Here is a 26,937-nt window from a genome sequence, read left to right on the forward strand (position 1 = left end):
ACAGGGCATAGTAGTATACAGTCCCGATCCCTTTATCGAAGCATTTATTTGAACCATTTTGTTACAGCACAGCTTTATTATCTGTGTAAGAAAGCTCTCCTGAATAATTCAGTTTTGCAGTTTGTGGAAAGCCAGGAACGTGGGAACTTTCTTGACCTCTTCAGGCAAAAGCAACAGATTGGATCATATAATCCACAGGAGGGGGGAAAAGCCCTCTGAACAGAACTTCCTCTTCTCCCACTATATCCCCTCACACTGCATGAAACACTGCCCCAGCTCTGGATATGATGCAAGGGGCAGTTCTGCAATGGGAGGGAGAAATTTGCAAAAATCACACTCCACCACTCCAAGTGCCTTTGTGCCATCAGAAATACAGTATAGGATTCAACTAGTAATTTATATGAGTGTGTAACTGCTGTTTCTATCAATGGTTCTTTTGGTCTACAGAGTGTGAAAACAGTTGTGAACCTCCACTTCTTTCCCAAAACTCTTTATTTTTGTTATCCAAGTAATATACTACAAAGAATTTCCCTAGCCTTTCTTTTTTTAAACTCAGGCTGTCAGTCACATCGCTACTTTCAGTTTCTGGGAAAGGGTTGTGTGTTAATTTCATTTAGCACTGCTTAGTTGTTGTATTGTATGCCAGTTCCCTGGCGGGGGGAGGGGAACAACTCACACTTTACATAATTCAGTCCCACTTCCTCTTCGCCATCTGTTTTGCAGACCATCCAGACCACATTTATTTAGCTTTTGCATACATGGAGGCATTCTACATCACAAATAATTTGTTTCCTATAGCCATCTTCAGACGTTATGTCCACACAAAGTGTATCACTAGTGCACAGCTCCCACTTTGCACAATACTCACAAGTCACAATTTTGTGTTAATTGAGTAACATATGGATTTTTCATCAGCATACAGCTTCCATACACTCAGTGTTTCACCTGTACGGAAACTGTATGTGCATTGAAAATCTAAGTGTCACCCATTACACATGAAACCGCAACAGCAAGTATCAAGTGCACTGTGACAACAGTGTACTCCTGATACGTGTAGGCTGATGGACTCCCAGTTCACGTACATCTAATGTCTGAAGAAGCCTATTATCTGTTCTATTTCTCCTGGCCTTACAAAGTTGAAAATTCCATCAAGTTTAGTTCCAGATGCAAGGTTGATCTTCAGTATTCACCGCCTAACAGTACCAGCAGAGCTACATGGTCAGATGACTCAGGAAAGCAAGGAAAGCCACATTATCAAAGGCTGAATGATATCTTCACAAGATTGTTATGGGGTAGGGATTTCTTTTTACAAAATTCACTTTTTTAGATACAGCCATTGATTTCTCTTACTCTCTTTTTCACTTTTAAAAGCAGGATTTCTCTTCTATTTCTCTTCAAAGAAAAATCAAGGTTCTTTTTTGTGACTTCAGCCCTTGCAGGGTTTTTTTTTAAATGTTATACATCCCACGGTGGTGTTCTAGCAGGGAGACAGGAAGGCTTGGGAAAACATTGCCTACCTCTGCATATCCACAAAGTGAAATTTTGAAATTTTACAGGGCTTTCTCCATCTTGCTTCAAATTTCTCTTTGATCAAAAAGGAATTGATTAGAAACTGATTCCAATTTTTTAAAAGGTGTGTGTGTGTGTGTGTGTGTGTGTGTGTGTGTTAGATTTCATGGAGAAACTGGGTAAAGAGGAATTTATTTATTTCATTTCATTTATTTTCTCTTAACTCTAATTCACATACTCCAACACATGACTGATTTTTCTTCAAGATTCTCTTACACAAAAGAGTAATTCATAGAGGTTTTGCCAATGCAGCAAGGATAAACCTATCAATAAAATGTAATGCATGGGTATGCTTATTGATTTTTTAATTTATGTACATTGCCTTTTTATTAGAAAACTTACTTGGCAAACAATGGTAATATTTGGTAGGTTGTCAAAACCGTTTCTTCCTTTGGATCCAAAAAATACATACACAGAACCCTAAACAACAGACACATGGAAATTAACCAGGATATACAACAAAAATAAGTTATCTATTTTTGTGTTATTTTCACAATAATAAATGTATTTGTAACCTTGCTGTCCAAATGAAAATGGACTTCCCATATATGTTTAAGGAGAAGGAAGAACTTCACTTGCACAGGGGCTAATATGATGATGCATCAGAGGGCAATAATAGAAATGTACTCCCATTTCCTTAAAAGGCTTAAAATAATTATAGATATCCAAAGCAACTACAGAAGAGCAACTGATAGAGATTTCAAAGGACATAACCATAACATGTCTAATTTGCTTGTTCATCAATATAATGGCCTACAGAGGCTGCAACCTTATTCCATAGGAGCTAGGAGAGCCAGAATTCGGTGGAATTGTTGGATGGCCTTGGGCCAGCCACTCTCTCTCAGCCTAATTTACATCACAGGGATGTTATAAAGATAAAACAGAATGCCACCCTGAACCCCTTGAAAGAAGGGGAGGATAAAAATGTACTAGAATAACCAATAAACCAGCTAACCTTGGAGTCAGCCCCATTCATTACAGTGGGAATCACTTCAGGATGAAAAAAAAGTCTTAGGTCAAGATCTAAGTTTTGGATTTCCACATCTGAACATAAGAGCTCTGATTTATGTCAAGCAATGTGACAGCAAGCAGCATCAGTTAAGGACTCGAACTCATTCTCACTCATTCTCTATCATATTGAAATATATGCCCAGGGTTCCATATTACAGTCCAGACTGATCTAATCTACCCATCCGAGATTTACAGATATCAGCATTTCTAAAACAAACAAGTCCTAAAAATGACAGCATCTGAGATGCATCTATTTTCCATATGCGGTTTCATTCTGGACAATGTCCAGTGAACCCTTACAAAGTATTTATATTTAATTCCTCCTTCTACAGCAACCTAACCTGCAAAAACATTACATACTAACATTTTACAAACCTTGTAAGTAAGGTCCTGAGATCCAACAGATGGAGCTCCCACTGCAAGATCCATTACACCATCCTCATTGAAGTCTAGAACTGCTACAGCAGAACCAAATCTTCCTGAAGGCTTCGGGGGGGGGGAACATTCTTGTGAACAAAGTGTTTTAAACGTTTATTTAAAAGAAGAAGGTTTATTTTAATTTTTGTTGTGAGATGCCTTAAGCTCCTGGAAGATATATATTTTACGTAAGTAAAGAATGTCTTGTTAACAAGCACCTACTTAGATTATGTCCTGTACAATAAACAGTGAGTCTTCTGTACTTTTTAAATGCCATTTACTTTTTAAAAGCTGTAACAAACTCTAAAGTTCTGTTGACTCATGAAAGTGAGGTATGGAGGAGCTAATGGTTTGATTGATGGTGTTGGAAACTATTTCATTTTGCTTCCTTAGACTAAGATTTTTTTACATCTTGCAGGAGTCTTAATTCTGCTTGCCAGTTCTGCTTTGAAAGTTCATGTCCCCAGTTAATCACGAGTTCCACCGAAGAATTCCTGCAACATTTTTGTGCTATATAGGCGTTAAGTAACATAAAAGCCCATAGGAAAAAAGTCACAGAGAAACATGATCAAAGTTAGCTTTGTCAGCAAAGATTTCAAAACTGGCTCCCTTACTCATACTCATGTAGGACTTCCTGGAGAAGGCTTCTTTGATTAAGGAACTTCTCACAGGGGTCTGAGAATCTTGTGCAAGATCTGAATCCTCCAGGCTTTTTAGATTCAGTGTGTGAATGTTGTGACGGATGCATGTCCTGTGAGGGGAGACTGGCAACCTGGATCAACATCATGGAACTATCAAGGAACTATCAAGGTATAATTGACCTGATAACTAGTATTTTATACAGCACAGGGGGAACCAGGGGAAATGATGCATAAGGGATTCCCTCCGTGTTCCCAACAATATCTCAATGCCATAGTTTCAGTTAATGATGGTATGTGAAACTGGATACCATAGTTAAACTGGATGGTAAAGTTCCATCAGGCAAAACAGAGACCCTCAAGCACAGAAGCAGGAGTAATGTCACTGATTTCATCCCTCAAAAAGAAGACAACTACTTGCACATCTGACAGGACTCTACCTCCTGGGAAAAGTGACCTCAAGGAAATCTGTTACCTGTGATAATGTGATAACCATTCATAGTCTCTATTCAGTCCCAGCTTGACAGAGTCAAATTTGCATATGAATTCCAATTCAGCAGCCTCCCGTTGGATTTTGTTTTTGAAGGGTTTCTGTTGAACCACAGCAACTTTTAAGTCTTTGGTGGAATGTCCTGGTAGATTGAAGTGTTCTCCCACTGGTTTTTGGACGTTTCTATTTCTAATGTCAGATTTGTGTCCATTTATTCTTTTGCGTAGAGGTTGGCTGGTTTGTCCAATGTACAGAGCAGAAGGACATTGTTGGCACATGAGGGCATATATCAGATTGGAGGATGAGCAGCTGTAAGAGCCAGAGACAGTGTAGTTGATGCCATTGGGTCCTGTAATTGTATTCCCTGGGTAGATATAGGGGCAGAGCTGGCATCTGGGTCTGTTGCAGGGCCTGGTACCTGTGCTGGTGGCCCTGCTGGCCGATTCATGATTGTAAGTGAGAAGTCGTTTAAGATTGGGGGGCTGTCTGTAGGCAAGGAAAGGTCTTCCACCCAGGACTTCTGAGAGAGAGGTATCATTTTCCAGGATGGGTTGTAGCTCCCTGATGATACGTTGGATGGGTTTGAGCTGGGAGCTATAGGTGACAACCAGTGGTGTTCTGTTGTTAGTTCCTTTAGGTATGTCCTGGAGCAGACTGTTTCTGGGTACTAGTCTGGCCCTGTTGATTTGTTTCTTCACTTCATTTGGTGGGTACTGTAGTCTCAAAAAGTGTGAGTCTCGGTCGAGAGCATCGGAGCAGATACGGTTGTAACGTAAGGCTTGGCTGTAGACAATAGACCGAGTGGTATGTTTAGGGTGGAAGCTGGAGGCATGTAGATATGAGTATCGGTCTGTTGGTTTCCGGTATAAGGTGGTATTTATTCGTCCATTATGTAGTTGTACAGTGGTGTTGTACAGTGTACCTGTTGTGTAGAGTGGTCCAGGCTTAGGTTGATAGTAGGGTGAAAGTTATTGAAGTCCTGATGAAATCTCTCAAGGGCTTCCTTCCCATGGGTCCAAATGATGAAGATGTCATCCAGGAATCTTAAGTATAGTAGTGGTTCCAGTGGATGGGAGCTGAGGAAGCGTTGCTCCAAGTCCGCCATGAATATGTTAGCATATTGTGGTGCCATGCGTGTGCCCATGGCTGTGCCATTAACTTGTAGATATAAGTTGTCACCAAATTCGAAGTAATTGTGAGTGAGTACGAAGTGACAAAGTTCAGTGGCGAGGTGTGCTGTGGTTTTGTCCGTGATAATATTCCGTATGGCTTGCAGTCCATCTGCATGTGGGATATTGGTGTACAGGGCCTCCACATCCATGGTTGCTAGGATGGTGTCATCTGGTAGGTTGTCAATGGACTGTATTTTCCTGAGGAAGTCAGTGGTGTCCCGTAAGTAGCTGCGTGTGCTGGTGGCATAGGGCCTGAGGATAGAGTCCATGTATCCCGAGACTCCTACTGTGATGGTGCATTTTCCTGAAACAATTGGGCGTCCTGGGTTACCTGGTTTGTGGATTTTGGGTAGTAGGTAGAATCTTCCTGGTCGTGGTTCCTGGGGTGTGTCCATATGGATGCATTCTTGTATGTCCATGGGGAGTGTTTTTAATATTTTATTGAGTTCCCTTTTGTATTGCTCCGTGGGGTCAGAAGGTAGTATTTTATAGAATGTTGTGTTGGAGAGTTGTCTTTCTGCACAGCCATGGGCACACGCATGGCACCACAATATGCTAACATATTCATGGCGGACTTGGAGCAGGACATTCCACCAAAGACTTAAAAGTCGCTGTGGTTCAACAGAAACCCTTCAAAAACAAAATCCAACGGGAGGCTGCTGAATTGGAATTCATATGCAAATTTGACTCTGTCAAGCTGGGACTGAATAGAGACTATGAATGGTTATCACATTATCACAGGTAACAGATTTCCTTTACAGAGGCGTGGTCTGGGGGAGCCCAGAGACGCCTGGTGTGGGCTTTGTTTGTCAATTATCTCAGCCTGAGTGCGTGTGGGCTTTCGGGGACCACAGTTCTCTTTGTCAGATGCAGCTGGCAGGGAGAGCTGTGATTATCGAGGGCTTATACTACATAGGAATTGTATACCTTCACTGCAGCAAACTGACTCCACACCAAAAGGAGATGTTTACATTTACAAACAAAGGAATGTTTTGATTGCCTTCACACTAATTGCATCCTGTCTTCTTGTGATATATGTCCTGTTCTTTCCCCTCCCCTCCTCTTCTGTATTTGACCAGTTCGGATCAGGCATCTGATGAAGAGAACTTGATTCTCGAAAGCTTATGCTACAATAAAATAAAATTGGTTAGTCTTAAAGGTGCTACTGGACTCCTCAAGGGATACAGTAAGTGCCCAGGACTTTTGAGGATTGGTACAACAGGACCAGGCAATTCATAGGAATGGAGTGTGTTTAATTAGAGTCCTACCAACACACCTGCCCCACAGGTGTGTAACTGCATCCAGCCACTTAGCTTCCAACTAGCTGGTCTCACATACAATGCACATTAAATGGCAAGTTGGATCTATCTAAATATCACCTTACTTATTTTATTTATTTATTTATTTCATTTTTATACTGCTTCTGTTCAATTAAGAGGTCAAAGAGGTTCACAACAATTACGTCCATTTCACTGCAGACACTGGTGTCTGGCCCTAGCTTGTATCCAAAACCCTTACTTAGTAAACATTGATGCCACACTTGGAGATTCTTCTTATTGTATCTCTATTCATTTTCTTTGACTTGCCCGGAAGCCATTGTGGAGCTTCTAAACAGCACTCAGTCATAAAAATATAATAATGTTTTCTGCACATGGAAACAATGACACACTCTCACTACATTATAGAGTTCCCTCAAGAAGTTATTTGATTTGAACACTGCATGCTCTTAATAATTAAATATCCACTTTGACTTATGTGAAACAAAGTTCATGTCACCTCTAGTAGAAAAGAACAAACAACAACGGTTTTTTCAGGTAATTTAACACAAATATATTTGTTTTCAATAAGCAAAGTTTGACTTGCTTTCCTACCTTGGTTCCCTCCAGTATTTCATTTGCTTCCTGATCCAAGTTCAAGTCTGCATGAGGCAAACCTGAATTATTACTATAAACAATATATACACGTCCTATTTGAATGTGTCCTGCTTTACTGTATCCAGGTGCTCCAACTACTAGATCATCGTATCCATCCTGGTTTAAGTCAGCAGAAGTCATTGCCCTGAGTACCAAATGAGATAATGCCAGTTACTATTCGGTTTACATTTGTTTCCTTTGTAGATTTCAAGGGACTTGTTCATCAAGCTAAAGAATAATCTATTTTCTTAGTAATAAGAGTAATTTCCATGGTGGTTAAGTGAAACTCTCAATGGTTCTTCTGATTATAATGATTTTATTGACAGGGTAGCGAGCCTTTAAGTAGCATAGGATTTATCTGTCTAAAGAATTCTGCACAACTTAAGAAGTTTTCTAACCTACTGCTTCTTTTCTTTTTTTTAAATTAATTTTTAATTAATTTTAATTTATTTTTAAATTTTTTTATATACAAAAAGGAACAAACAGGAACAAACATTGTGTATAAGAACACTCTTCTGCGTAGTACAGTATTAGGTTTAATGGAGAAATACATAGTAAAGTATATAATGAGATCAACACAATATGTTTATGTAACTAATGTTATAAAATATAAATAAAACATTTATTTTACATCGCTGCAAAAAACCAGTAAGAGCAGGATATACTGTCTTACTACCATAATTGTTAATTTGGAGTAGCAAAAAGTGTTTGGGAGGATATAGATGATTAATAGTTAAGTATTCAAAAAATGGAAACCATTTATAACCTACTGCTTCTATCGGCTGAATAAGGAAGTGTTATCTGAACCATTTAGAAGGGTCCCATATTTACACATGATTCTCTTGAATGTGAGAGCTTCTTCCTTCCACTAAACAAATTTGAATTGTTGCATTTCATAATAAGGAAACACATGGGCTATCATTAAGGAGTGTCAATTTACATATAGAAGTGAAGCACAATAAGAAAACAGGTAACTAAATTATCCAATTTCAGTTGCTAGGATCAGCTCAGTTACAGGAACCTCAATGGCACTTAGTTCTGAGTCCTCTTGCACTGTCTGGTTCTGACTAAACCAGAGTATTGAGTACTACAGGCCAATTTGCTCTCATCATTATTTATTTATTTATGTCATTTATATAGCCTGCTTTTCTCACTGAGGCTCAAGGCAAATTACACAGTGTGAGATTAGTACAGTCAATATCAAGGACATTTCCAATAAACAATGCCATAGGATAAACAAATATTATAATAATAATATAATAACATTTGATTTATATACCACCCTTCAGGGCAACTTAAGGCCCACTCAGAGCAGTTTATCAATTTGTTATTATCCTCACGACAATCACTCTGTGAGGTGGATGGGGATGAGAGCGCTCTAGAAGAGCTGTGACTGACCCAAGGTCACCCAGCTGAGTTCAAGTGGAGGAGTGGGGAATCAAACCCGGTTCTCAAGATTAGAGTCCTGCTGTTCTTAACCACTAAACTAAACTGGCTCTCAGTACAAGTTTACAAAGACATAGCATTAGCAAGAATCCAATACAGAATTGAAGAGGCACTAAAAGCCATTTGCTCAAGATGACTTTCTGCATGGATATCACTTCCATGTAGGAAAACCATGCGCAAAACACATGTAACAAATGTGGACTTCTTTATATAAAAACATTAACAGTTGAAGAGAAACAGATCTGAGTGTGATTTTCCTATATGGAAACAACATCAGTGTAGGAAATTTCTCTTTTTGAAGGAAACCTAAACTGACTTAGATTTTACTAATCCATCTCTTTGAGGACTGGATTAAAATGTCTTCTCTTTTAGATTCTGATTCTCACTGTTCTGCTGCTTTGGAGACGCATCATTTAGTTGCTGAAATACAGAGTAGATATGGATATTTCAGTCAAATTAGAAATGAAAGGAAAAAGCGTGTCTTGTATAAAACATCCTTAATAAGTATATTTCTGAATGTGATTGCATATGAAGCATTGAAATACTCGGCTGAATCCCACCAGCTTCCCCGCTGGTGCAGGATGAGCCCCTTTCGAACCTCCAAACATTATGCTGAGGACTGTGGGAATCATGAAGACAAAAAGACATGCAGAATGCAATTATCATAAGGACACAATTGGGCCAGATTGCCCCTCTTACATTAGAGTAAAGAAGGCTAGAATTTAATCCCCTGCTTCTCATTACCCTAGCAGTAGTAACAAACCAATGCGATGTATTGTCGAAGGCTTTCACGGCCGGAGAATGATGGTTGTTGTGGGTTTTCCGGGCTGTATTGCCGTGGTCTTGGCATTGTAGTTCCTGACGTTTCGCCAGCAGCTGTGGCTGGCATCTTCAGAGGTGTAGCACCAAAAGACAGAGATCTCTCAGAGCTGTATTTGCCCAACAAAAGGGAAAAAAAACCTACCATCCAAGTCTAGCATATGGAGTTGTCAGAAAATAGGAAGCACTGGGCTCGGTGATGTACTTAGAAGACTGCCGCTGTGTGACAGCAAACACTTCCCTGACATTTTTTGTAAAGGTGCTATTTCTGATTTGAAGGTAATTCTAGAAAAACACAGAAGGGAATAATAAGGGACATTCACAACTACATCTGCTTCTGGACTAGCAAGGACCTTATTTAAATAATATCTTCTAGACATTTATCTCATACAGATCTCACTGCAATAAATGGGTCTGTCACAGGGGCATTTATGCTTCTGCAAACACCCATTGTTTTCATTACAGCCCTGTGTGGGAAAACTGCAATCATGCTGCAATCATACATCGACCACATTACATTAACCACTTTCAAGCAAAAGGCAATAAATTGTTTTAAGAAAGACAGAGAAAGACTTACTGTACAATCCTGATTTCAATGGGCTTATGCTGGAGTAATTCTTCTTAGCATTGCACTGTTAATTAACTTGAAACCAGTACCACTTGAATCTGCTCTGCATTCAACACATAATGCAGGCCTGAACTGGACAACATCATATCCTGTCCTCACCCAACCCCTTTTTATAAACTTTTTTTGTAACATTCAACCCAATGAAGAGTTCTCGAGAACTCCCAAGTTCACACACTGTCATTTGTCATCTGATTGGTCCTAATAAAAGGTATTGCATCTATTGTGATATAAACAACTTCTTTATGATGTCTGAGTCTGCTTGATACTCCGTAAGTATAGACAGATACCAATCGCAAACTTTCCTCTCACCCTAGTTTCCCTTCCCTTGGCAAAACTACAGGGGATGATGTTCCTTGCCCATACTGTGCTTGGTTCCAGGCTGTTTGGGGAATGTTTCACTTTTATTTCCCACACAGGCCAGCCTGATTTTTACAGGAGCCAATGGGATTCTGAACAGATGAATGACCAGAATTTAAAAATTCAGAAATATTCTAATTATTCTACACAGGGCATTATTCAGTAAATGCCAAATATTTCCAAACCCATTCAGTAAATTCCAAATATTTCCAAGCCCAAATTGCACATCCCTAATTATTATGTCTGCCCTAACCTGGATGCCCAGGCTAGCCAGATCTTGTCAGATTCAGAAGCTAAGCAGGGACAGCGCTGGTTAGTACTTGGATGGGAGACTATCAAGGAATTCCAGGGCAAACCACCTACATTGATCTCTTGCCTATGGGGTCACCATAAGTCTGCTGAAACTTAACAGCACTGCACACACAATTAATATGTCTACAAAAAGGTGTTTATTTCTACCCATTATTGTTTATATGCCTGTAAGACTTACCATGATCAAAGGGGGAATGTCAAAATAAACTCCTCTCCCTGTATAGCTGATATTCCTTTCAGCTGATTTTACCCTTGAAGAAGCTATGTTTCGGTGATGCTCAGTTCTCAACCGTTTGATCCTGTTAAAATAAGAATGCAATCACTAGAAAATTTATTTACAGGACCATAAAACATATTTTTTCTGCCAGTTTTTAAAATGAAGGAACTTGAATCTTGTATGAACATAGTACATAATGCCATTTCCCCTAACTAATCTTGTGGCAGGAAACAGATTATCATACAAACAAAGTAATTCTATCACTGACTTCAGAATACTCAGATTTAGGGTTAAACTACATGTTGTGTGTGAAATCCATGAATCCATCTCCCAATGTTGACTTTAAGAGCTTCCGTCCTCCTTTCTTTTGTCTCCATTTCCCTTATAGAATTAAGCCCTCACTCCTGAGCTAGTATCAGACCCTGTAGGGCGCAGGGGCAGGGGAGATGGGTTTAATATTTGGATGGGAGGGGGGTTAACTTACTAGGGCTAAGAGTAGCTTGAGGGGAAGCAATTTCTGTCACTGAACATTGTAACAAGAAAGGGCTAAGCTCCTTCCCTGCCCCTGCACTGCAGCCCACTTCAAATTCAGACACGCACAGATCCCACAACCATCTGCATCTAGTGGCTGGTTTGCACATAACCTAAATCATAAATTCACCACTTAGGGATCAAAACTTCTGGTGTTGCCTGGCCATGGCACACTTTGGGTGAGGGACCTATTCCATCATGGCCATTCTGAAGCCTTTAAAAAGTGACACAAGAAGCAAGAGGACTGACAAAAGGGCACAGTATGTAATATTTCACTGCCCTTATCCCAGTACCTTCAAGGAAGTTACTTATTTTTTCATTCAATTTTTTAAAACTGAATTTCATTTTTTTCCTGACTGTAAGCAACCTTGATGTCATTAGGCAGAAAGACAACATAAAATAAACCAAAACTTTCAAGTGTTTGAAAGCCTGGTAATAGTTGCTGAAAGCATAACAGTAGATATAATTAACCTTCAGAATCACAACTTTATGGCTGCGAACTTTTCAGCCAAAATAATGTTTTTTTAAAAAAAGATATCATCAGCAAACAACTTCCATTGTTTCACAACATATCTGCAATTTTAATATAAAAGGTACCAGAAACTTGAAAGACAAAAAGAGTGTTTTGGTACAGATGTATACAGAACTCCCATGAAGATAAGCTCAAAGTACTTTGATAATCCTTGTAGCACACAGCTTTATATTCATTTTTCTTGTTCCCTTCCTTTGTCCCTCTTTTTTTCTGTATCCCCTTTTGTGTTCTAATAAAGTAAAATATTAAATAAAAAACGAAGTTCAATGGTAGTTTTTGAGATTAGTTATAGAAGAGATGGGACTGTAAGAAGTCACCACATCAAATAGTTCCAAGCTCTCATACACAAGATGCATGTACATAGCATTTTTTTCTTTCGTCCTGGAAGTGGACAAAAGACAAAGAAGATAATTGGCCTGAATTTTACCTTATTCATCCCATTAGGTAAAAGTGCCAGGTAAGAGGTAAAGGTACCTCTTACCTGGCAGAGGTAAAGGTACCTCTTACCCGGCAGTGTACAAAAGAGAATTTTATCTAATGGGATGGCTAAGTAGGCTACAAAGGTAAATAGACAAAGTCCTGACTTACATTATAGTATTTCCGGGTTCATGTTTGCAGCGTATATACAATGGATTCTCAGGAATAAAGCAGCAACTGACAAAAAATAAAAATAATTACTCTAATAACATAATTTATAGATAATAAGTAACTAACACACCTAAGAATACTATTAACATTCAACTGAATTATATTTATACTCATTTTCTATAATCTCAGAGATGATTTGCAGCTCAAAATGAATGTCAGGTGAAAAAAGGCAGCTATTAAACGTAACATTTGCAAGCTTGGCATTTCAATCACAACCTATTTGAACAAAAACTCTTTAAAATATCTAATTCAGTTCTTATTTCAGAGCTGTACATTATGTTTCATGGAGGTTAAACCAGTGCCTCACCTGGTCCCATTTGTCAACATTTGACTTGTTAACTCAAAAATGTTATTTGATGAGAATGCCATATCATCCACACCACCAACAAAATACTCCTGGAATTTGTTCACCAAAAATGGAGACTTACTGGCATAGACAGGGTAAAGCTACGGAAACCAAATACAGTTTAATTAGTGAGACTTAACTCTCAAGAGTAACACTCAGCAAAGTTGCTTCTGAGAAAAATATATTACCTTGGCAACACTGAACATTTCTCCATACCTGGAAAAAAAAGTGTATTTATTACCATCTCAGGCTGCTGCACAAAGTACTTCTTAATATGCATCTGCGTATTTTCTTAATTTTTGTGTGCTTCTGTGGAATGGTAGCTTAACACATTTAAATGTTAAAGGCAACACTGAGAAGTTGTTTTGGCCTTTGAGGGAAGATTAATCAGGGCCAGGGCCAACAGCAACCACCAGGTAACTTGCTACCAGGCAACTGGCTGCTTGCTACCATTTCTCGAATTGCAACCAAAACACTTGGGGAAAAGAAATTATTGCACAATCAATGGTTATTTCAAAAAATAAAGAATTCTATTGAAGTGCTCAGTGCACAATTAGTCACACTTTAAACAACACATTTATACATACAAAGACCTGAAAGTCCCAACAAATCAGTGATCAATAATGGTCCGTGTCCCTTTAAGAGAGTCCCACAGAGGTAATAAAGCAATCTCGTAACAAATTTTTCTTATGAGTAAGCTCTGGAGACTCCCATCCAAAGAATTATTCCTTTGACCAAGGGGTGTCAACCAAGGTCAATGGGAAAATGGAGATGTCTATTTCAAAGGTAAGTCAATGAAAGTCGTAGAAAGTGTGGAATGCAAATTTCCTTTGTTGATGGATTCCAAAGAAGAACGAGAAGCTCCGCAGAACCCCCTGGCCCTACAAGCTGCTGGCTTGATGTTTCAGCTTGTTTCACAGGACTTCCACTTCCTCAAGGGCCGTGATTGCCCTGTGGTGCGTTAAATGTATTGCACATGAGAATTTCTGTATATGATGGTGTTTATTTTCTGTGATGGAAGTTTTGTTGGCCCCTGAGGAAGTGGAAGTCCTGTGAAACAAGCTGAATCATCAAGCCAGCAGGTTGTAGAGCCAGGTGTTCTGCGGAGCTCCCCGTTCTTCTTTGGAATCCATCAACAAAGGAAATTTGCATTCCAAACTTTCTACAAGTTTCATCAACTTACCTTTGAAATAGACATCTCCGTTTTCTCATTGACCTTGGTTGACAACCCTTGGTCAAAGGAATAATTTTTTGAATGGGAGTCTCCAGAGCTTACTCATAAGAAACGTTTGTTAGGAGATTGCTTTATTACCTGTGTGGGACTCTCTTAAAGGGACACAGACCATTACTGATCATCCCCACGGTTTTGTTGGGACTTTCAGGTCTCTGTATGTGTTGTTTAAAGTGTGACTAATTGTGCACTGAGCACTTCAATAGAATTCTTTATTTTTTGAAATAACCATTGATTGTGCAATAATTTCTTTTCCCCAAGTGTTTTGGTTGCAATTCTGGTTTTCTTGGGTTTGCCTCTGTTTGGATGCTACCATTTCTCAGCAGCCACCACACAAAAGCCAGTGTGGTGTAGTGGTTAGAGTGTCAGACTAGGATCTGGGAGACCCAGTTTCAGATCCCCACTCTGCTGGGGAAGCTCACTGAGTGGCCTTGGGCCAGTCACACATTCTTGTTGTGAGGTTTAAATGGAGGAGAGAACGATATAAGTTGCTTTGGGTCCTCACTGTGGAGAAAGGCAGGGTATAAATGACGTAACTAAGTATAGCTGAAGATGGGGGTAGGTTGGTATGTGGGTCGGTGGGTGGGTGAGAGAGAAGGAAGCAAGGAAAGAAGTGGCTATGGGAGCTGCCAGGAGGAGGGAAAGAGGCAATAGTGAGGTGTCCCTCATAAATTCTTGTAGGTTTCCCATTGTGCAACTGGGCCCAGCTATCACCACACAACTCAGCTCAGCCTGGCAGCTGGTGCTGTGCAATTGGGGCAGACTTTTCCTGGAAAGAAGCTGCCACAGGGAAGGACGAAAGGAAAGCTGAAAACAAGGTAGATTGGCTTGTGGGTAGGCAAGAGAAAAGGAAGCAGGGAAAGGGGAGAGGCTATGGGGGCTTTCAGAGAAAGGAAAGAGGAAATAGTGGGGGAGGGGGAAATGAGATGCCCTCTGCAAGTCCTTGCAGGTTCTCTACTTGTCCATCACTAAATAAGATACTCAGTTGAGCTAACTGAGTAATCAAATTACATACAGCCCAACCCAAGTGTGTATGGGGGGGGCGTATAATTATTTTACATGAATAAATAAATACTGTGTAAATAAATACACTTTAGGTGGGGACAACAATTGCTAACACCTTAGGCAAAAGTTAACTTTTGCACTTTTCCAACAATTCTTTGATTCCAAAGCATGTTTTATTTTTAAAAAAGTATTTTAATGCACATAGATGTATACAGGCTATTAACAGGCTATCAGAGGTGCAGACTATTTAAAAATATTTTCTGCTGGTGAATATTCATCTCCAATTCAATATATCCAAACATCCTTACATTTCTTTAAGATACTTTAAAAATCATATAATTGAGAATGAAATATCCTTGTATCTACTGCTGCTTTTTCATTCTTCTATAGGGACTCATAAACCAATAAAAATATCTCCCTGCTTAAACTCTCTCCTCTTCCCCTATGCTGTTAATCCTACCACATCCCATATCTGGTTGAACCAACCCACTACTTATCCAGCCCTTCATAATTAAACCCTTCTATTAAATCTAGCAATTTCTTGTATAGTAATTATTATCCAATTTTAGCAAACATACACCAATCTAATTAAACATTCTTCAGTTAGTTTACAAAAACGAAAAAGGTTAGTCTCACTTACATTTGAAGAAATTGTAGATATGTACATTCAATAATAGTGTCTTCAGTTATGATTTTTTGGCCATAAAATTCCTCATAGATTGACAGTAGATCTTTGACAGGTACATACCTAAAAACCATTGTAAGATATTAATGCTAGAGACTTCTCTTTGTAAGATAACAAATTATGAAAAACTCATATTCCTATTCTGCATATGGTGTAATTTAAATAGAAATTAGAAATCAGCAATGTAACTCTATGGTACATGAAAGGGAAAATATTTAAACAGTTGTAACTCAGGCATTTTTCATCCAATTGTTTACCTTCACATCAGAAATCCACAGAATATTTCATACTGAAAGGAAAAGTCCTCTCAATTGTGTAGTAAGCAGAACCGTCATGGTTTTATCAGGCAATCTCTTATGTAGCTTCTAGCTTTTCTCCTCCACCCTTTTGAGGGGACTGGAGGGGAGCTTTAGTTAAGCTTTAGTGATACAAATGGCTAGCAGCATTATGTAAGCTTTCCATACTTCATTATTAACTCAAATGTCAACTTACGAACATCCTAATTTTAAAAGTATACTACAGATATTCATTAAACCAGTGAAAGAGATACCCCAGTGCTGTTCTTGAATTTTTGACATCATTTTAACTTCCAAATGACAATTTTTGAGAACATTTTGCAGTCAGCAAAAAAGTGGTTGCACACATTCATCCAGCCGTAATTATTAAACTGATGCAACAAGTGATTTTACCAAAAAGGAATTCAAGGGCTCAACTTACCAGCTTCTTCAAGTGCCTATGTCCCAATTTCAGAGAGAAATAACGACTTTAACTACTACTGCTTGGTAAATGCATTATATTTTATATGTCTGTGTATACATATTAAAAAGCCACGCTTACCAACTTGGATTCAAATAATTAAAATCAAACTCAAATTGGCTCAGCACATCTCCTCCTATTAAAGAAAGAGAGCAAGATATATCAATTTATAGTAACAAAAAGCATACAAAGACTATTTAGCATTATTAGAGCATGCTGTAAAGACCAGAAAACCATGTGACTATCTTTAGGGGTACAACTAGATTTTGGACTTGGATCTCTTTGCTTACACATGAGCAAGCTACTGGAGAAGCTATTTCCCATGATGCCATCTCAAATCTATGTATGATATATTTGTGAATGCTATAAGGACATGGGATATGCATCTTTCCCACCTGACTGGTATCTTGGCAAGGTGCCAATCAAGTAGGAAAGAGTCACACCTTAGCTGCCCTCAATATGGTCGCTGTTTACATGCAAGTAACAGCCACATGACACAGAACCACAGAGAGGTGGGTATCAAAAACAAAATCCCACATGTGAAAACAAAAACCTGAGATCTGGAGATATTTTTTAAAAATGAATTGAAAAAACAAGTTTTTAAAAGCATAGTATATATCCTGACATTTCTGTACAGTAGCTGAAAAAAGGTGGGCCGCAGCCTCTATGCCCTCTTTGTTTGGCCCTCCAGGGCACCTAATTGGCTGCTCTGTGAAACGGGATGCTGGATTAGATGGACCACTGGTATGATCCAGCAGCTCTTCTTCTGTTCTTAAGGAACGAGATAAATGAAGTAAATAAATAAATACAAAGGAGCCTGGCACTAAAGAGGGAGGAGAGCCCCTCGTATGCAGCATCCCACATGCGTTTCGGCTTTGAAACCAACAGGTGCCACTGACCTGCCACAGTCTTCAGAAGAAGCACAAGCACTGTGGACTGGGGCCCTCTCTAAGAGAACAAACTTTGCTACTGTGTACATACTTAGTGCCCATGTGTACAAGCAGCTACATCATGTTAGATCCATAAATATATGAATTACCAAAATCACCAGCACTATGAGCTTCTGGATAGGAGCCATGAAAATCAATCTGGGAAAAATGAAAGCAATTTATAATGAATTAATGTGTTGAAAGGAGGAACTTGATGGACAGAACTAAATTCATTTTATTCCTTTTTCACTGATACAAAACATATGGGTATCAGTGCAACTTTTGTTTCCTTTCTTAAGCATTTAATTTTCTCCTAACAAGTTTTATTGCCAATTGGCAGTGAGATGTCTTTCCCTAAAGTAGATAATAGTAGTAGGTGGCTGTGTTGGCCAGTAGCAGAATCCCAAAATAAAGCTTGTGTGATGTCTTTTATAAAGACCAAAATAAATGGGCCTGACATTTCTTTAAAAGAGAGAAACTACCACATCCCTGCAAGGAACTCATTCCCAGTATAAGTCATAAGAGGAATTTTTTAGGAAAATGCTACTGCTCTTGCTTTCACCTTGGATGAACTGCAGGGAAATCTCAGCATTACAAGAAGGAGAAGAAAGATACACAACAAGTCCAGATAAAACCTCAATTTAAAATTCCCTTCCTTGCCACATAAGAGATGAAATTAGCAAGGAAGATTCTCAGGAGCTTCCCAATGCCTGTTCCTTTTTTTAAAAAAAAATCTGCTCTTTCCCATTGAAGGAAGTCTCTATGCTAGCCTGTAATCCTCACTCCCTAGAATCTTTGGAGACTGCACATCCAACTACATACACTTTCAAAGAATGAAGTGCAATGAAGTGCAACACATTTCCCCCACCCCACTGTAAGCAGACTATGTATGCTACTGTTGCTCAAAGTAAACAATAAAAAGATAAATACGGTTAAAATATATTTTGATCACACAGAAAAACCCTCCCTCTGCCTAAACAGTGTAAGGCTGCACACTTACTGCTGCCATGGCATGTAGAAATCCTTGCTCAATTCCCAAACTATGCCAGCTCACGTCTGCCACCATATGAGAAGCGATTCCAAAAAGGAAAGCCACCAGTTTCTCTGCAGCCTAAATAACAACAGTAAAAATACACAACTTTCAGAAACTTTATAACTAAATTCTAACACTAGTTAAAGACTTTTTTAAAAAAAAGAACGAGTTTATATGTTCTATTTGACAGAAGTTTATCGATGAAAGTATGATAAAAGCATGGAAGCTCAGTGGTGTTGGTCATTATTTAGATAGCACCATCAGTGTGCTTGATGCTTTACTGAACAACAACATAAAGACTGCCCCCAGCTTTAAAGAGTTTACAACAGATATTTCAACAGGGAAGAAGGGGGCAAGAGTAAATAGTAAGAATATGCATTCAGGTTTGTTACATATACTTGGGCTTGGCTTACAGTGCAAACCTAAGTGGAGTTACACCCTTCTAAAACCAAAGACTTCAACGGATTCCAAAAGGTGTAACTCTGCTTAGGATCACACCGCCAGTTTCAGAAAATTAAAAGGACTTATGCATTTTTAAACTAAGTTTAAACAAATGAAGTTTATTAAGAAATGTATAGTTCACTAAAGTCAATGGATATAAACATCCTTTCTAAGTTAAGAAAAGAAGGAGAGTAGAAACTGAAGTTACCAATGTAAGAATGTTGTTCCATTTTACAGCAGGTCATTTTAAAAACATCAAATTCATTTACAGTGCAATCCTAAGCAGAGTTACTCTAGTCTAAGCCCAATAGTTTCAATGGGCTTAGATTGGGTTTAACTCTGTTTAGGATTGCACCGTTAATTATTTTTCTCATTGCTTTCTATATGAATAAGACAATGAGAATGGCATGATTTAAAGAAATAACTGCACTTGAGTAATTCACGAGGAACATATTACCTCTTCCCAAGGCTGCTGATAGTTCTTTCTGATGTAGTGGATGCTGGCACTGAGAAAAGGTGCCCAATGCGTGTCTTCTGATACTTGATGAAATAACCCTGATGCGTCAGAGGATAACAAAATTTCATAATAAAATATTTCATTTCCTGAACATGTTGTAGTGTTAGTCAATGGACATGTAAAGTATGTAACAATTTGTAAAATTTCTGTAGCAAAAAACCCAAGGAAAATAATTTTTGTATGTTTTACAATGTAAATACAATCTTATAACTATGTTTGAATGAACTTCCAAGTGAGATTTTACTGAATCCACTTCCATGCATTTAAGGATAATGATCAAATTCTGTACTCTATCTAGACCTTCCAAGGATACAATTACAGTCCACTGAAGGGAGCCTCTATTAAATTAGTATAAATGCTGCATCAAGCTGTTTGCCAGTAGTGGGTTTCCAAACATTTTTGTAACAATAAATTTCTTACCATGTTTGCAGATACCAGAATAAAATGCATCAGGATAAACACTCCCAGCCTGATAAGCATCCTGGTGGGTTAGTAACAACTGGAGAGGATGAAGAATCAAAGCAAAATGCGAAGCTATTATTACTTTATTACCAATATTTCACATATATACAAAAGATAGTACATGAAGCTTTTATTAAAGCCAAACTCACTCAGGTATACAGTGAGGAGTACTGCCCCAGCAAGCTTACAAAAGAACATGATGGATATAAATTTGTCCCTAGCATCTTATGAACTGAGATATAGCATCTCTGAATACGGATGTCCAATTCCAGGTATAATGACCATTACACAGATAGCCCTATCCTGCAAGAATTTGTCTAATCCGCATTTAAAGCCCTCTATATGCTCTACCAACAACCATAGGCAGATGCTGACTATAAGGATTCACAGTGCACAATGGTAATTATTTACAGAATTCAAGATCTTCTACAGTTATAAAACAAAAATTTGTTGTAATTGCTATATATTATAAAACTGTCATACACTACAGATTATGGTGTCTGGATACAACAAGTTCAACTACATTAATTACTCCAAATAACTATATTAAATGTAATCATAAAACACTTAAATTAGAAGGAAATTTTAATAAATTTCATATTCCTGTATATGACACAGACTGAAGCACCATAAATTCAAGTAGCTCAAAGCCTAAACCAAGCAGAAGGTTAAAAAAATGACTTGTATATTAAAACTTTATGAGATCAGTCTCCTACCTTCCGGTAGTCAACATTTCCCTTTTGTGCGCTGAAAAATTCCAGAGCTCTGTGAGCTAGAAAAATAACATCCCAATTCACTAAGTTACTATCTATATAAAGATGCATAAACTCAATAGGGGGCAGACAGATGACCTGCATCAAATCAAAAGAGATTGCTACAATAATCTTAAAAACTATCTTTTCATGCAACATCATGGGAATAGTTTCTCTTGTATAAAGTTATATATGTCAGATAGATGGGACCCAATAAGACCATATTTTCAGTATAACCAAGCACAATATACCAATCATTAACTTAGCCTTTGATGATGTTGACTGTTTGACACAGATCTCAGTTGCAAACTACATGTGACACAGGAGTTCCATGACTCCTGTGTCACATGTCTTTTAGCCCTAAAAAGAAGCCAAGTGTGTGTGAGACCGATATGGATCAGGATTATGACAACAGGTGTTATGAGCCTGGGCCTATGTAGTGAGTCCTTGTGGCTCTGGCGAAGCCTGTACTAGAGTGACTACAGGGCCTTTATTTCCCAGGTCCCCTTTGGACCCTATGATTGGTTAACAGGGGATTTGGAGGGAAAATTTGCACCAGTAGAGAAGCAGGGAGATGGTGCCTGGGAAGAAGAAAGGCCTTGCCCGAAGTGGGAGGATGTTCACTCCTAGGGAGCAGAGTTGAGGAGAGGCTGCTGCAGATGGAGGGATCCCTCATCCAGAAGGGGTAAGTTAGCTTGGATTCAATCACCAAGAGACAGCTAAGAACAAGTCTAGATCGACATGTTAGGGTGTCTTATTTTGTTTGTTCACCTACCTTTACTGTTCTCCTTATTCTACAAAGTTTTTTAACACCAATTGTTACTAAACCGCTTAAATAAAATTGTTTATCACACTGGCTGGGTCACCATGCCTCATTCAGTCACATATAAAGTAAAACCTACTGGGAAAGAGTGGACAAAACGGGTCGGGTGGTGCTCTGGGGCCTCCTCAGGAGACCTGTACCAACTTACAGAGAGCTTCCCTGGTCCCCAGGGCTGCTTTTAGCCCTGGTAGGAAATAAAAGGAGGTAGGAAAGCTCTGATGAGCACCAATCCATATACAACATACAAACAACAGCTGCTTTTAGCAGCTAAATTAGGAAATTTTCAAAACAATATGAAAAAGATTCATCCCTGGCCTTCTGCATTTCCAACAATTTCCACAGTGCAATACATATTTTGTACTTAATCTTTATGGTATAAAGTAGTATTGATGCTATCTTCCAAAAGCCTTCTCTGAGGTTCAAATGAATTATGATTTTGGGATGTGACAGCATAACAAATTCCAAGTTTCATTAGAAATAATTCCATTTCCCACTTATAGTGGTAAGGAGAAATATGTGTGATATAGTCTCAAAATGTGTAATATTTACCCACTGGTCTTTTACTAGTATTATTATCAGAATTTATTCCTGTTAAATAAAACAGCATAGGATAAACAATAAACAATGCAACAGAACTAGAACTACAGAACTGGAGAAAAACCCAAACAACAGGCTAAGGCAAGATATACTATAAACAATACAGAAACTGGAAGTACAAAGTAGGCAATGAAGTAAAAGCAGGTGATATCTACAATAATAATTGCTGTGGCCTACCATCCTATTCCATTTGCAAATGTACCCTCCTGGGCTGTTCATTCTACTAGTTTTAATCTCTCTCTCTCTCTTTTTAATAACACAATCTTGTAATAGATCCAGAGGAGTTAGCCATGTTAGTCTGTAGTAGCAAAATAGAAAAGAGTCCAGTAGCACCTTTAAGACTAACCAAATATACTGTAGCATAAGCTTTTGAGAATCACAGTTCTCTTCGTCAGATGCATCTGATGAAGAGAACTGTGATTCTTGAAAGCTTATGCTACAGTAAAGTCTTAAAGGTGCTACTGGACTCTTTTCAATCTTGTAATACAATCCATATTTTTATAAATGTTGTCTTCTCATAGCTGAACCCTACTAAATGCCCTGTCATCTGTATAGTATATTGCTATTAACTGTGATAAAGTTTGACTAAATATTGCTGAACTTGATGATCCTATACATGGATTCAATTTAGTATGCCTCCAACCTTTTTCTCAAAATAGAATATTTTAAAGGTTCGGAAACAATTTTTAATTCTCAATTCTCAGTGAATCCATACTATTCTCAAAAGTGTCCAAACTCTGCTACATTGTAATATCCCTTAATACTAGAAAATGCCAAACCATAACAACAGAGATCTTTGGTTGTTTATTTGCCCATACAAAACCTACTATTATTTTGTCATGATTTCAATATTTGTGCAAAAGTAGATTATTTTTATTTATGAATTATCTGAAGGGTATGCTAATCCTTATTACTGATATTCTACCAGGAGAGATTTTCTTTCATCCATCTTGTAAAATCTAATTTTCCCTAATTTGATACTGAATTATTATGGGTAACCTATAAAACCTATACAAATTTCTACACCAGCAGCATGAAACAGCAAGAAATCCACACCCTTCTGCTGCCTCCTAGTCCTAAAACAAGTAGATGAAGCTTAATTACAAAATCAACTGCAACGGAAAATCCACTATTATATAACAAAGACAGTGGCCAAAGAAATACACAGTTCTTCCATCTCCTCTCCACTTAATAATATTTGATGTTTTTAATATCCATTTTCTAAAACGTTAAGTAGTTAAGTTACAAACTGTTTATTGTTTGCAAATGATAGGCCTAGTTCTTCAAAACAGGTCTACATCTTACACATGCATACAAAAATAAATCCTAAATGCTAAACTACTAAACAAATGTTTAAATATGAATGAGCACACACACTATCTATTCGTAAGAGATGCTGATGTAATAGTATAGTTTTTTCATTATTTATTTTAGCCACCTAAAGATAACTTTGAATATCATAGAAAATACATAATTTTCTTTAGTACATGGCTGCATATTTGTATCACTGAAGTAACTTATCAGCTGTCATTGCCACAGGATAATAAATACCTGTTAAGGTATTTCTCACATGCTCATGCTTTTACTATTATATCTTACCTATTTCAAGATGTGTTGATAAGCCACATGATGTAGCTCTTTGGCAAAAAGTGCAAAAAACAGGGAGCAGAACAGACCACAATTTTAAAGACTCCATGTTGCTGATGGTCTGGTATATAAAACATGGTTTTCCAAAGACTTTCAATAGGAGGACTGCAACCTTTGAAATACAGGCCACAGGGCATTTCTTAATTAAATATTGTCACTGGCACCGATGTTAAAGCTCTCTCTGCATTTGAAATTACAGTTTACCAGTTATTTAATTTTTATCTTCTTGTTTTGCACCAAAAATCAGGATAAAAGAAAATTATATGATTTTTGTATTCCACTGAAATCTGTGACATCATGCCTAAAACAGAAAAAGAATCTGTTATTGTATGTTGCTTGACCCTTCCTTTTCTCTCTCAGCATATTTCTTCACTGAACCTTTATTACTGCATTCATATAAGGAAAAAAACCTGCACATCAGCACATACAACACACCAGCTCATTTTCTACAAAAAAGTACAGTATTTACTCCAGTGCAAGACTAGGTTTTTCCCCCAAGGTATGTCATCAACAACAACAAAAAGTGGGGGTTATGTTACATTTGCATACAAGTTATAATTATGTCCAGTAAAAAAAGGTGCATAATTGGAGGGGGGCTTCCATTTGAGTAAATACAGTGACACATGTGGGGCTTTTTAAAAAATAAATTTTTATTTCAGTTAAGAAACTCACAAACATAAAACATAAACTACAATCGTACAATCATCTAAATCATACATCTACAATCATCCACTACTACAATTGTCTACAATCGTCTAAGTGATATACAGAACATAAGCACAATAATCTAAATCATATAAAAAAGCCCATAAAACAAACTCCAATCATTTAAATCATATAATTATCAATCAAATCATATATCTATATAGAACTTGCTTATACAAGATCTTAATTTTTCATTTCTATTTAAATTATCTTTATTTTATCTTTTCCACCTTCATATCTAATAGTGATTTTGTTACAAATATATTTCGCCAGTCTGGCACACTTTTTTAAAATAAAAAAACCTCTGATAATATGTATTGTTTAAGTTTTTATTAATGCAAATAAAATAATGCAATGGAATTCTTCACTGAAATATAGTTTCAGGAGGGTAGCCATGTTGGTCCGTAAATACAGAGACATGAGGGGTTTGAAGATAGTTTTTGCAAGGTTTGATTCACAAATAAAGACTCAATGGAAATGAATGTAACGCCATGAATGCAACATTAATTACACTCAGACATCCTAGCACGGCCTGTTTAAGATGGGTGGGCATCTGCTGAGGTTCAAGAGCTATCTGAGAAGCCATCTGTCCGCCACAAATACAGACTTAACTCAGCAAAACAAAGCAATGAGGAGTTTAAAGTCTGTTTAAAGCTAAGCAGAAGCTAGTTGTATGGATTTCCTACAGCTGTCTACTATATCACTACTTTAGCGGCTACAGGCCTTGTTTGATCAGCAGCGGAAGCAAGGAAACAGGAAGAGGTACTGCTTGTTGTTTTAGTTTACTGCTGTCATCTCTCACTATTTTGGCACAACAGTAGTGCTGTATTCTGTGCTAAGCATGCTCTTCTGTGGGGACTGAAACATTTTAAATGTTACAGTATATTGAAATATTATTTATTACCTGCCTTGGACAGGAATCCTATGCAGGGTTACCCAGAATCTTACTTAGGTCTATGTTATGGGGTTACTCACAGGAAAGTGTTTTAGGATTGCACTGTTGCACATCTTGCATGAAAAGACAGGATACAACTCCAGTAAATAAACTCACATGTACACAATAGAAATACAGGGAAGTGCTGGAAAAATCCAACTTCTTGCATATTTACAATGTGTTAACTTTGATGTGTTTGCCACCCAAACCAACAAGGTCAAAGGTTCAAAAAGGTACATTTTACCACTGTGATGACTGAAGTAAAGAATTTTTGGATGTTTTCGAATAAGAAGCAACAGTTTAAAACAAAGGAGATACTAGCAATGTGACATGGAATATAAAATATCCCTACAAGTTCATAAATCATCATCAAGAAAATATGTTGGAACAGATTACAAGCTGCAAATTTCTGTTTAGCTATAAACTGTACTGGATGGCTTTGGGCATATCATCTGAACAAGAGCTCTTCAGGGCTTATTATTAAAAGTACAAATGGAAGAGATTGCATAAATCTTTCTCCTTTTACTAAGGATCTCCCTATTAAAAGTACTATGAGCATGTGCAGAACGCCTTTGTTTTATCAAGATGTTCTACCACTGATCAACTAACCAACCTTCACACATAATGGCATTTTGGAAGAAGGTGGCTTCTAGGTGAGACAGCATGATTTCTGGAGAAACTTAAGCCTCCTGCTTCCCATTCTAGAAATTAAGCATTAAGCCTTTCCAGTTACAGGGTGGGTGTCAGGATTAATGATGTCCAAACCAGGCAGCATTTTGTATACCAAAAAGGATACAAAACTGAATTCTTGCAACTTGCTTTTACTGTCACTTAACATTCACAAAACCCTATGCTGATAATTAATAAATCTTGACTAACATTCACAAAAATTCACATTTTTGTGCCCCCGTCTTCCCACAAAGATAATGACTCAAGGAATCACAGATACCATCAACTGCAGCTCCTGCAATTGCAGCAACACTTTCTTCCAGCCCAAGTGCTGCCGCTGACGAGAACAGCGAGATTCGAGTCCAATAGCACCTTGAAGACCACTTACGAGATTTTCAGGTGCTACCGGCTGGAATCTTGCGGTTCTACAGCAGATGCAACACAGCAACTCATCTGAAGCTGCAGTCTTAAGCCTCATTTCATGATTTCCCAGTTTGTATGTTAAAGTATGCAGTAATTCATTTGCACTGAGACTGCGGTCCTGTGCATGTTTATATGGCTAAGTGAACACTGCTGGACTTACTTTCGAGTAGACATGATAAGCCGTGTGTTGCACGTGACCTAGGATAACCGCACCTCGAGCTCTTTGCACTCCCCAACTATAACGCCGGGTCCTCCGGCCTAGCTCGTTCAAAGGTTTAGGTC

At 38.1% G+C, this 26,937-nt stretch overlaps 1 protein-coding gene across 3 annotated transcripts in view; it reads right to left on the reverse strand.

Moving 5' to 3' along the window:
- GPLD1 (glycosylphosphatidylinositol specific phospholipase D1) overlaps window positions 1-26,937 on the reverse strand; it is a 42,763-nt gene extending 15,826 nt beyond the window's left edge. For all 3 annotated transcript variants that reach the window (XM_054984718.1, XM_054984717.1, XM_054984719.1), the window contains exons 1-17: window positions 26,816-26,937; window positions 23,877-24,225; window positions 20,822-20,877; window positions 20,064-20,142; window positions 19,584-19,681; window positions 18,653-18,763; window positions 17,763-17,811; window positions 16,805-16,859; window positions 15,923-16,030; window positions 13,235-13,262; window positions 13,008-13,147; window positions 12,641-12,706; window positions 10,951-11,071; window positions 9,621-9,760; window positions 7,169-7,355; window positions 2,956-3,066; window positions 1,912-1,989 (exon numbers count right to left, since the gene is read on the reverse strand). In XM_054984718.1, coding sequence (XP_054840693.1) covers window positions 1,912-1,989; window positions 2,956-3,066; window positions 7,169-7,355; window positions 9,621-9,760; window positions 10,951-11,071; window positions 12,641-12,706; window positions 13,008-13,147; window positions 13,235-13,262; window positions 15,923-16,030; window positions 16,805-16,859; window positions 17,763-17,811; window positions 18,653-18,763; window positions 19,584-19,681; window positions 20,064-20,142; window positions 20,822-20,877; window positions 23,877-23,973 — 1,524 coding nt within the window. In that variant the 5' untranslated portion in view covers window positions 23,974-24,225; window positions 26,816-26,937. The remainder of the gene's footprint in view (window positions 1-1,911; window positions 1,990-2,955; window positions 3,067-7,168; window positions 7,356-9,620; window positions 9,761-10,950; window positions 11,072-12,640; window positions 12,707-13,007; window positions 13,148-13,234; window positions 13,263-15,922; window positions 16,031-16,804; window positions 16,860-17,762; window positions 17,812-18,652; window positions 18,764-19,583; window positions 19,682-20,063; window positions 20,143-20,821; window positions 20,878-23,876; window positions 24,226-26,815) is intronic.

The sequence above is a fragment of the Eublepharis macularius genome, chromosome 7, assembly GCF_028583425.1.
Source record: "Eublepharis macularius isolate TG4126 chromosome 7, MPM_Emac_v1.0, whole genome shotgun sequence".
NCBI lineage: Eukaryota > Metazoa > Chordata > Lepidosauria > Squamata > Eublepharidae > Eublepharis > Eublepharis macularius.